Source organism: Gallus gallus, chromosome 31, assembly GCF_016699485.2.
Source record: "Gallus gallus isolate bGalGal1 chromosome 31, bGalGal1.mat.broiler.GRCg7b, whole genome shotgun sequence".
NCBI classification, from domain to species: Eukaryota; Metazoa; Chordata; class Aves; order Galliformes; family Phasianidae; genus Gallus; species Gallus gallus.
Genome location: NC_052562.1, coordinates 480065 through 492407, shown reverse-complemented (window position 1 = coordinate 492407; position 12343 = coordinate 480065). Strand labels below are relative to the sequence as shown.

At 44.6% G+C, this 12343-nt stretch overlaps 2 protein-coding genes across 8 annotated transcripts in view; both read left to right on the top strand.

Moving 5' to 3' along the window:
- The window catches only part of LOC101751912 (E3 ubiquitin-protein ligase TRIM39-like), a 42393-nt gene extending 36245 nt beyond the window's left edge, over positions 1-6148 (top strand). The window contains exon 14 of the mRNA XM_040654238.2: positions 6052-6148. The gene's annotated coding sequence lies outside the window, so the exon portion shown is untranslated. The remainder of the gene's footprint in view (positions 1-6051) is intronic.
- Positions 1-12343, top strand: part of LOC121107841 (butyrophilin subfamily 2 member A1-like) — a 143329-nt gene that overhangs the window by 4005 nt on the left and 126981 nt on the right. For 3 of the 7 annotated variants that reach the window (XM_046904836.1, XM_046904838.1, XM_046904837.1), the window contains exons 4-10: positions 118-402; positions 1138-1236; positions 1602-1628; positions 2371-2397; positions 2842-2868; positions 3263-3289; positions 3761-3787. In XM_046904836.1, coding sequence (XP_046760792.1) covers positions 118-402; positions 1138-1236; positions 1602-1628; positions 2371-2397; positions 2842-2868; positions 3263-3289; positions 3761-3787 — 519 coding nt within the window. Of the gene's footprint in view, positions 1-117; positions 403-1137; positions 1237-1601; positions 1629-2370; positions 2398-2841; positions 2869-3262; positions 3290-3760; positions 3788-4522; positions 4544-4725; positions 4753-5473; positions 6149-12343 lie in introns of those variants that run through there. The other 4 variants (XM_040654224.2, XM_046904835.1, XM_040654225.2 and 1 more) reach the window with 4 other exon arrangements.

Genomic DNA, 12343 nt, shown 5'->3' with positions numbered 1-12343 from the left:
AGAAAGAAAGACTGTGTGTATAGATAAATCTGGGCCAGATGTTCCCACTGCTCACAGTTTGGGAAGAGAATATTGTATTTCCAGTTTGTCAGAGTTTGTTTGCTTCCTCTTCTATAGCTCAAGGTGATGAGTCTGAAGTTTTTCTGGATGGCCACGTGGGTCAGGGCATTGGCCTCACCTGCAAGTCGCAGGGATGGTTTCCACAGCCTGAGGTAATCTGGCTGGACAGCAAAGGACAGACACGGAAGGAGAAGGTGGTCACACAAAGCCTGCAGACTTCTTCGGGCCTTTTTGATGTTGTCAGTTCCATGACCCTAGAACCTGGATCTGACATGGAAGTCTCCTGCAGGATTGCCAGCGATCTCCTCCACACAGCATGTGAATCCCGAGTCCTGATTTCAGGTGAGTGACCTCCAGGGCTGATATTTGTGAGGACCAGGTTGCAGGCTGCTGTCCTGCATCTCTCCATTATCGCAGGAGAGATTCTGGATATCCAGCAATGGCATGTGCTAAGAAGCCTAACGTACTAAGAAGTAAAATTTCATATTACTCTTTGAGTTCAAGTTGCATCTTTGCAATAAATATTAGTCAATTCTCATTAATCATCACCTGAGAGCACTGCAATGATTTGGAAAAGGAATGATTTAGAAGTGCCTGTAAGAAATGATGAATGTCACCTCCCATCCCCTTTCTCTCCCTGACAACTGCATGATTACTCTGCACATCAGCAAGTGTCACCCTCCCATTCAGATCTTAATTTCCAAAGTAAAGCAGAAAAACAGAGGAATCCTTTTTTTTTTTTTTTTTTCATCTGAAATACCACTGTAGATGATTCTCCTTTCCCAAAAACTTCATCTGTAAGGACAATAATTAAAATAACGTCCTCAAATGGGCATCTTAACACACATTTCTTACATAAAGGTGGCATCTCCAACATATCTCTGTCACTTTTTTTATCTGGCAAAGCAACGGGGAGAATTGGAGGGCAGCTGTAAGTGCTGCAGATGGAAAAAGGAGTCCAAAAGCGATACACTGCAGCAAAAACGATGGCAATAAATCTGTATACTTTGGACACTGGACATGCCCTAGGCTCTTTCACAAACATTCATTGAAAAGAACACTGTTCATATTTTACAGATGCCTTCTTTCCATCCACTTCACCTTGGATGACTGCCTTCCTTGCAATTACGTTTTGCGCTGTGGCTGTTATCGCTGCTATAGGCTATAAACTGAAGAGTAAGTATGTCCACCTACATCTGCTGACATGGATGTCTCAACCACAATGAAAATTGCAGTTAATGAAAACTGAAGTGGCATTTCAACATGCGTATGAGAAAGAAACAGACAGGAATGAGATGGAGAGAGGAAAAAAGTAGTTGGTGTGTGCAGTAGGTGTGTGTGTGTGAATGTACAGAATGTACTTCAAAAGGTTGTTTTTGTGATAAAATTGTATGTGTTTACAAATGTTAAACAGACACCTTCATGTGGATCACCTTTAAAAGAGGGATTTCTGAAAGAAAACTCATTGCAATTATACTGTGATTATCTCAGTGGAGTCTTTTTCTTGGGGAAATAATTAAAAATTCTTCTTCCTTTTCCAGTTAATAGTACAAGAAAACAAAAAGAAGGTGAGTAACGAGGAAACTAAAGAATCCAACTAAAACCTACTTTGGGAGAATAGTCTCAATTTTTGAGCTAGCAACAGTCTCAGAAGCATTTTCATGAATTACTGTTCTGATAATAATGCAGGAATGATCAATACTGAGACATTTCAGTCTTGTAATGCATCAAGGTGAAGTGTTTCTTTTTTTTCTTCAGCTACAAGTACTGCCACTGCTGCTTCAGCACGGAGTTTTGCTCCCACCACTCACAGGCAGATCTAGTTGTCAGTACAGATATACCCTTCCCTCCAGTGACACAATCAAGTCAACAGTTTCTGTACCGCCATAGGCATGAGCAAACTGTGCTCACTCATGTGTTCGCTGAAACAAGAATTTGCTGCATACTGATCTGTCAACATCAAATAATGAATCCAATATGAAGGCCTAGTATTAATCAGCCTGCCTTCTTGTGTAGGGAAGTTCCCCCTGCCATAATATTTCTCCAGGTAGGAGGTAATAACAGGGCTTCCTTGGTGAATGCCTGACAATATTCCTGTTCCAGTAGCTCATGTTTCTTCAGGTATTTCTAAGATGCCCTGCTACTGAAATACTCTGCTGTTAAAATGAGTCATTTCTTCTGCAGAACTCATGGGATCAACTTGCTTGGAGCATTTCAGATTCTTCTAGTCATGTTTATTGTTTTGTGATGGTGAATTTTTAAGTGAGTAATTAATGTTACAATTTTTGTTGTCTGTTGTTTTATTCTTAGAAACAACGAGGGACGATCTGATAAAAAGTAAATACTCCTTGTCTTCTATTATTAGATGTGTTCAGTCGGAGAACAGATATAAACAATATGAGAAGTACTATACTACTGGGGATAGTAGCTGGTGGGAGGAAGGGTGTGTGGATTGCCTATTTGTAATCTAAGGGACGTGACAGGCAACTAGATGAGATTGAGATATTCAACAGGTAGGTGCCTTAAAGAGACCATATGAATGTCATTTCATCCCTCTTCCTGGTTGTTCCGTTCTGTCTGGAGTTACCAAGTTGTCACCTGGCTTCTTAATTGCCCATGCAGCATATCCTTCTTTTCCTCACTAGATAGACTGGAATTATTTCAGTTGGTCCTATGTAAAAATATTACGGAGGAAATAGCATTCAAGAACAACGAGTCACATTCAGTGTGCGATTTGATACTGAAACAGATACAGTGATAATCCTATGTCATTTCTTTCAGAGAAAGAGGATTTGGAGAAGGATTTAGGTAAGAATATGGTTTTGATAATTCTTCGAGTACTTCTAGTCAGCAAGCTGTTTACATCCCCCAAAGAGCAAATAAGATGTAGAACACTTTGATACGATGTTCTTCTGAATGTGACGGTTCCTTTATCAAATGTAATTGTGACCAGTGTTGATGGCTGATCATAAATTCAAAGATTCATAATACCATTACGATCCATTTTCCATGAATATTTTGGAGCTTTTGTCATAGAGTGCAATGGCATAATTTTAAAACATATGTGATCATCCTCTGGACTTTTGTAAAAAAAAAAAAAAAAAAAAAAAAAAAAAAAAAAAAAAACTGTTCAAGTCAGTAATATTTTCTTTTTTTTTTAATTCTCTTTCCTTTCTGATTTGTTGCCTGTTGGTCTACTTAGATGCACATGAGATGGTGCGCATTGCAGGTAAATATATACAGCAACCAAGACAGTTTTAATGCAAACTTAGAAGTAAATGAGAAACAAAATCAGCTATCTCATTGAAAATGACGATAACTTGTTTCTAGTTAAATGGTTATAACTTCCATTAAATGGCTATGACCTCTATTTCAGTTTCAATCACTGCTTAGATTATTAGATAGCATGGCTGTGCTTCTATGAGTCCTGTGATACTTTCTTTCCTCTCTGTACTCCATCCGCCTTGAGTTTTGCTGGCCATACAACAGTTTCTTGAAGCTCTAGCTTACAACTCCTGTGCTTTTTCATTTCTTAGTCAAACCTTTAAAATATGATTGACAATATTTATATGGCAAATCTCAAAGGATGCTTCATCTCATGGTTGAATTCTCGACATGTGAATCATTCGCATCATACCTCAACTCTGAATCTTCATCTCCTTGAGATTCCTTCTCACTAATTAAAGCCATTGTTTTGCAGGATACTCTTATATGAAACATATACTTGGTAAGAGAACATCCTCAGTAAATCTTCTTCTTGTGAACCTTACAAAAAACATGCAAGCATTCAGACCAGCATGAGGAAGCCATATACGAGGACGAAAGGATTGCACAGATCTCATTACAGTTCAGTTCACTTTCCTTCTTCAGTATAGACATCAAGAGACATGTTAAGATTTTTCTGAACTGTAAATAATCCTTTGTGCCAGAAGCTGCTCTACCTAATGCTAGGACAGATCTACAGGCAACCATAACGTGTTATGAGTTGCTTCATTGCAAAAAGACCTGGGGGTACTAGTGGATGGAAAGCTGGACATGAGCCAGCACTCCGCCCTCACAGCCCAAAAAGCCAACTGTATGCTGGGCTGTATCTAAAGATGCGTGACCATCAGGGGTCAGGGGAGTTGATCCTGTCCCTTTGCCCTGCGATAGTGAGGTCTCACCAGGAGTACTGCGTCCGGATGTGGAGTCCTCTATACCAGAGTGACATAGACCTGTTGAAGGACATCCAGAGAAGGGCCACTAAAATGATCCACAGAATGGAACACCTCTCCTGCACTAATTCAATATGTGCTAGTGCTTACGTGTTGTGCAGCTTGGTGTCCTGTGGGCTGGGTTTGCCCAACTTTGAAAAACTGAACCACAACAGAGAAAAATCTCATAAAATTATTACTGGTGTTAGTAACTAGAACAACCTTTCAATATAACAGATTTTAATAACTAGAATATCTTTATCTTTCAGGTAGAACAGAACCTGAGTTGGGTAAGTCATCTTAAAATTTTATTTTCTTGGAATTCATACTGGTGCTTTAGATAAAATCAGGCCTTGGGCAGAATCTCAGTGATGGCAATAACTGCACATCACAAGGCAACAGAGGACAGGCAGACAAGTACTGAACTGTGCATGAGATTCACAAAACCCTTCTGTCTCATTTGCTTCTGCAGATTTCTGGAAAGCTTGGGACAGGGCAGGTATGCAGACAGGAGAAATGGTGGGAAAATGGTGTATTTCTCTGTCCAGATTCTCCTGAAATGACATTGCCATGATCTTAGAGATCGGCCAGCTGAGCTGGAGTCACAGGAATAAGCCTTCACGTTAACTGGATAAAACAAAATGAGGCTTGGATGTGGCTATTGAAAATACTGAGAAAAGAAGTTGCAGAAGTGTGTTCATGTGAGGTCTGAATGTACAATAATAATAATAATAATAGCAATAACAATAGTAATCATCATCATCATAGAATCATAGAATTGGTCAGGTTGGAAAAGACCTTAATGGTCACTGAGTCCAACCACAACATAACCAAACTACCCCAACTCCAACAACGCTCTGCTAAATCATGTCCCTGCGCACCAGATCCAAACTGTTTTTAAACACATTCAGGGATCATGACTCAATCACCTCCCTGACACAATGGAAAAGTGAAAGAGAGATTAATTATAAAGTGTGTGAAAGATGGTGAGAATCACTTGGATTTGTCCGCAAGAGAGACATCATAGCTATGACAGCTCCAAGGGACTTGTAGGTTCCTACATCTGCTGCTTGCCCTGTTTGGGGAAAAATGTTTCAACTCTTTGTCAAATCATGCCATGATTACTGAAACCATGAAACACTTCAGCCCATTTCCCACTACAATGGGGAAATGTCCCTGAAACACTCTGTTCACTGGATCATTCTCATTTTCCCCTCCAGTCCCCATTACTGTGAATCCTGAATGCCAGCTCCTCGAGCTCCAAGTGCCAGGGGGTCCACATGTTGAGGACAACGCATGTGAAGCTGCCAGCCTGAGCAGCCCCTCCACAGTCCCTGTCCTGGTGGCAAAGGAAGGGTTTGCAGCTGGGAAACACTACTGGGAAGTGGACGTGGACCAGCAGCAGGACTGGATGCTGGGGGTCATGAGGCACAAAGGGAAACAAGAGGAGCAAGGAACACTTGCTAGTGAGGACTACTGGGCGCTGCACAGATCCAGGGGAGTGATTAGCTCTATCGAGGGAAACAGCAAGCCTGAGAAGAAGGAAATGAGTGAGACAGTGATTGGTGTGCTTCTGGACTTGGAGGAAGCACAGATCTTCTATTTCGGCACAGCATGGAGGAACAACATGTTGAAAATACCCATAAGCTTTGGGAAAGAATCTGCAGAAATGTTCTACCCTTTTCTATCAAAAGGGGAAGGGAGATTCAAGCCTGTTTGCCATCAAAATATTCCTGTTCCATTACAGATTCCATAAAAAGCACAGAGAATTCTCTAGGGAAAGATAGTTCAGTCAAAGGTAGAAGGGAAAAATTACAAACAAGCATCAGCACAATGTAAAACTAAATGCAAAAGAAAGCTGTAGATGACAAATGTACAAAATTCTAGAGAGAAAATAGAACCAGTAAATAAGACTGGAAACAGATTCAGAAAACCATCGTTAACTGATTGAGTCCTTGTTAAGAAGAAGAAAGTCTCAAGTTACAGAATCACAGAATCACAGAATGGCCTGGGTTGGAAGGGACCTCAAGGATCATGAATCTCCAACCCCCCTGCCGGGCAGGGCCACCAAACTCCCCATTTACTAGACCAGGTTGCCCAGGGCCTCATCCAACCTGGCCTTGAACACCTCCAGGGATGGGGCATCCACAACCTCTCTGGGCAGCCCGTTCCAGCACCTCACCACTCTCCTGGTAAAGAACTTCCCCCTAACATCCAACCTAAATCTTCCCTCTTTCAACTTAAAACCATTCCCCCTTGTCCTGCTGTTATCTACCCTTTCAACGAGTTTACTCCCTTCTTGTTTATAGGCTCCCTTCAGGTACAGAAAGGCTGCAATAAGGTCACCCCGCAGCCTTCTCTTCTCCAGGCTGAATAAGACCAGCTCCCTCAGCCTGTCCTCATAGGGGAGGAGCTCCAGTTGCACCATTGCTTATTTTAGTGCCATAACTGCTAGCTGAAGGCACCTCAAACAACCTATAGCTCTTGTCAAATTGTCTTTCCTATTTGTGTTTAAGGTTGATGGAAGCCACCCAATTAGGGAAGCCCAATTCCACTAGATGTGTATCAAGAAAAGAAATAAATGTTTTCTGATGGAAAAAAAAGAACATATTTAAAAGTATTTTATTTCTTAAGCTCCTTAGAATATTTACGGTAAGATACACTGATATATGAACTGTGGTGCAAGCCAGCAGAGTGAGTGAGGGTGCTACTGTCATCAGCTGATGGGACTGGTGGGGTCTCAGGCTGGGGTGCTGGCTACAGGGATTGGTATGAGCAGACTGAGTGCAGCTACTGGAGTTAAGCCAAGGGTGTAGGCTGTAGATGTGGGATCAGCTATGGGAGTGGGTGAGGGTCCTATTGTCAGTGATTGGACTTGCAAGGGCTCCACAGTTTATGATCCCAGATTGCCATCTGCTTGGCAGATCCATGAGCGGTCTGGGGGTCTGTTACTGGAGTCAGGTTGAGGCTGTAGGCTGCAGAGTGTAGCACCACTACTGGAGTGAGTGGGGCCCTAACGTGAAGTACTGGAGGAAGTTGTGGGTCTTCTACTCCCAGTCATGGGATGGGACTGGTATGTTTTCCCAAGCCGAATACTGATGGGACTGATGTGAGTGAGACGAGTATCTTCACCCCAGAGTCAGGAGTAGGGCACTGGGTCACAGCCACTGGGCCTGGCATCAAATACTGTGTCTCTCAAGTGTGTATATCTTCCCCAGCCTGATATGCATGGGATGTTCATGTATATTCACTAGCAAACTTTAAGCAAGTAGTGGGGGGGTTGATTTGGGCAAGGTGATCAGGTTGTTGTTAGGTCTGTGCTGGCACAACCAGGGGAACTTCAGAATATAATGTGCTTGAGAGATGTGTGAGCATGTGCATTTGCAGAGAACTTCAAGTTAGACATACCGGTGTGCAGGCAATCCATGAAGTCTTGTAAGAGGACCTAGGATCTGGGCAGGGTTTCCAGGCAGAATGAGACACCATACTGGGTCTGCCTGATGAACACAGAGACCAAAAGAGGTACTCAGAGTATCCAAAAATACATCTATGCCTGTGAACCTACAGAGTTCTGTATTCCTCTCTAGAGAACTTCTTTCTCTATCAACTGGGAAGAAGGAAGGAGTCTTGGCAGTCTGTGTCTGTTTTATGTGAGTCCTCTGTGTAAGTGCTGTTGAAAGTAGCCCTTGGCTGGGGCAGCCTTTGTGGCCACAAGTATCAGTGTCCCATATATGCCTGTGTGTGTCTGTGTGTCTCTAGGACACGTTCTCAGCTTGCTCCCAGTTCAATGTGCAAAGAGGAAATGAGAATAGTGGGATTTAATGTGCCTCATGAGGTAGCTGATTTCTGGCCACTCCACCCTCACTATCTGCTCTAGGTGAACAAAAAGATTATCCAGCCTACTGATACCTGTGTGCAGAGCCTCCTTGGGTAATTATGATCTTGCCAGCTGCTGAATAATTATTGGAGGTGACTTATTGTGATGATCATCTATAAAGGGAAGGTACAGTAGAGAGGGAAACTCCACGGTGGAATATAGTGAATATGCATGGAATCTGTTCTATGATAGTTCCCTAAGCAGCATAACCTACTACCTTAGATATTAGCTACACAGGCTGAAATTTGTGGAGAGCTTTTGGGACCCGGAGCACTGGCTCCGGGAGAGGGGCCATGATGGGATGCAGCTGGTAAGGAGATAGGGCCCTGCTCATTAAACCAGGCAAGGTCGTGCTGCCCTCAGGAGCAAGGAAGTGATAAGAACATGCTGCAATTAAGAAAATTGAGTGGTATGCGGTAAACAATCGGGCATTCATCACGGGACTGTCACGGTATCTAGCGTTGATGGTTACTTTCTCACGTAAAGAACTAACCAATAAGAGAACCCAATTTGGCATATGTAGTAGCTCATTAACTATCGTATAAATGCCTGCGTGTGCTTCAATAAAGCTGAGACTTGTTGATCATGAAAGCATGAGACTTGTCTCCCGCTGATTTCCTACAAATGGTGACCCCGACGTGATCCAGTAACGGCGCACCACGGTGGGACGGCGAAGGAGTTCGGGTCCTAAAGCAGCGAGGACGGCTAAAGCACTCGGGAACCAGAGAGAGGAGTGCCGAGCCCTAGGTGACCTCATCGGAGAGCCTGGCTGATACGGGCCGCCGAGACCTTGTAAGGCTGCAATAGCGCGCGCTGACAGATAAGGGATGGAAAGGCAAGCGGCTTATGATTTATTTACTTGTTTTCTGAGAAAACGGCAAATTAAGGGAGTAGACTTACAGAAGGAACTCCCCGGGTTATTAGCTTATGGTTATGCTAAAGGTTTTTTTCAAGACCCACATTTAGTACATGACCTTACAGAATGGCGTAAATTTGGGGATGCACTTTGGCAAGCAGTTTTAGATGATGATAAGACAGCAAAAAAATGCGGGAAACTGTGGAGAGCAGTTCACAATGAACTGTTGCAGCACCAAGCAGAAAAGAAGGCAGCGGAACAGGCCGGTGCTGCACAGGGGAGAAATAAGGATTACAATGGGTGGCCGGATTGTCTGTTGCCCCCCGCAGTGACTACCTTAGTGTTGCCGCCGGCCGCGGAGCATGCCACATCAGCATGTTTGGAGCCAAGCGCCCCACCCCCGCCCCTAGTTACGGCCGCGCCGGGTAGTTCACCTGCGCCTATTACAATGGGCCCAATAAACCCTCCGAGCAGTGAGCCGATCCCTGGGGCAGAGAGTGACCTAGCGGGGGCCATTGCACGGGAGAGGCGGGAAGCTTGGGCGGCACTGGCACGGGCCTGCATGGAGGCGGGGGATAACGATGCAGTGGAGGCCGTGCGGCACATGGCGTTTCCGGTGATATATGCCTCTAATCCTGCGGGAGGGATGCAGGCCACCATCACGGCTTTAGATTGGAAATTATTATCGCAGCTACGATCTACAGTTAGTCAGTTTGGGGTAAAAAGCAAGCCAGCTAAGCAGATATTGGATTATATTTGGAGTATGCAGATATTGCTGCCATCCGATTGTCGGGCAATAGCAAAATTGATCTTTTCACAACATCAACAGCTGTTGTTTAATGCATACTGGCAAGAACTGTGCCATCAGAGTGTCTCAAAGGCTAGGCAGCCGGGAGACCCACTACATGGTGTAACTATCGAAGAACTCTTAGGGCTAGGGCCTTTTTTCAGAACACAAGCCCAAGCATTATTAGGGCCAGATAAATGTCGAGAAACTATGTATTTAGCTAGACAGGCCATGGACAAGATTAAGGTGCCTGATAGATTCCCATTTTATATGGGGATCCGACAAGGTAGAGATGAGGACTTTGGGGCATTCATAGATAAGGTAGCCGGGGCTATTGAAAAGGCAGGGGTGCCAGAGTATATGAGAGGAGTGATGTTAAAACAATGCGCGCTCCAAAATTGTAATTCAACAGCACGTAGTATTCTGAGTACTTTGAGGAGTAATTGGACTATTGAGGAGGCACTAGAAAAGCTATCAAGTGTGCCGGTCGGGCCCCAAGCATTTCTGGTTGAGGCTATTAAGGAGTTAGGGGCAGGTTTAAAGGCGCAGGCTGAGGCCTCTCACAATCAAGTGCTAGCAGCTCTTGCATCCTTACAAGCGTCTGCAACAACAAATTTAGGCCCGAGATCTCCTGTTGCTGGTCGCATCAAATGCTATCGCTGTGGCGGCATAGGACATATGCGTCGTCAGTGTCAAGCCACTGGTTCATGGTGTCAGACATGTCGTATGGACAACCACAATACCAATGCCTGTCGACGCCGGTCGGGAAACCCCCAGCCCAGCGTGAGAAAGAAACGACGGCCACGCACAGATACAAGTAGCCGTTTCCAGCCAGCAGCAGCCCTGCAACCAGCCACACCAGGAAGCCTCGGCTTGGACTTGGCAGCCGCAGTGACCACGACCTTAATGACCACAAAACCTGAGCGGGTGTCTACAGGGATCAGGGGACCAGTAATGATAAATGGAACTGCCGTTGGGGCCCTTTTATTGGGGCGTTCTTCAGCATCGATGCTCGGACTTTTTGTCCTCCCTGGGGTAATAGATGCAGACTTTCAGGGCGAGATCCAGATTATGGTATACACCCCGTTTCCTCCAATAAAAATTGAGAAAGGGCAACGGATAGCGCAGTTAGTACCCCTAGAGCAATTGACCAAAGCCTTAACCCCGTGTCAATCGTCTCCCCGAGGGGAGCAAAGGTTTGGCTCCTCAGGGGGCTTAGCATTGCTATCACTAAATGTGCATGATCAACCTAAAAAACCAGTGACACTTAAACACAGAGAGGAAGAAATCAAACTTCAAGGTCTATTAGATACAGGGGCCGACAACAGCATAGTGAGCCCAGAAATTTGGCTGCCTCATTGGCCACTGCAAGCGGCCATAGCCACAGTGACGGGTACAGGTGGACTATCCTTAGCGAAAAAGTCGCCTCCCCTGCAAATCCACCTTGATGAACAAGTAGTCCATACCTCTGTCTCGGTGGCACCTCTACCCCCCACTGTTCAATGCTTAATTGGCCGCAATGTGCTCTCTCAATTCGGGGCACTTCAACCCGCCCTGCCCAATCCTGCCATGCTACCTTACAATTGGCCATTACTAATTAGTGACTTAAAGGACTGTTTCTTTACTATTACCCTGCACCCTCAGGACACTAAACGATTTGCCTTCACATTGCCTGCATTGAATCGAGAACACCCTGATCAGCATTTTGAATGGACAGTATTACCTCAAAGGATGAAAAATAGCCCCACGCGATGTCAACTATATGTCGACCATGCTCTACAACCACTCCGGCGAGAATGGAAACAAATGGTCATTTATCATTAAATGGATTACATCCTTTTTGCCCAGCCAGAGGCCTTCACACAGGAACGAATTTGGCAAATAGAAAAGACCCTAAATAGGGAAGGACTTATGTTTGCCCCTGAAAAGGTACAACTCTCCGCGACCCGGAAGTACTTAGGATGGACACTGACTAACACGATAGTAACCCCACAGAAACTGCAACTGGATACTAAAATAGAGACTCTACATGATGCCCAAAGGTTACTGGGGGACTTAAAGTGGTTGAGCCCTGTGGTGGGCATCCCAAACGAACTCTTAGAGTTGTTGCGACCTTTGTTACAGGGCACTGACCCGGCCCAGCCTGTAACAGTGACAACGCAGCACAAACGTCTACTACAACAGATTATGGACTGCATTATACACGGCAGTGTTCGGAGACGTGACCCTGACCTCCCCATACAGGTTATGGTATGGTATGGACCAAAGTACCTTTTAGGAGCGTTGGCACAATCTAAAAAGAAAACGGGGGAGGTATGGGTACTAGAGTGGATCTGTCCCTCACTGCAGCAATCAAAAACACTTCTTCAAAAAATTGAACTCCTGACAGAAGTGATTAAGAAAGGGCGAGAACGTACCCTGCAGATCATAGGTATGGAGCCTGTGTGTGTACAGCTGCCAATGCAGAAGGACACTCTGACATGGTATGTGCAGCATAGTCCAGAGTTACAGGATGCTCTCTTAGGAGCTGGAAGTACGGTTTCAATGGAAAAGATTCCGAACGTGCCGCT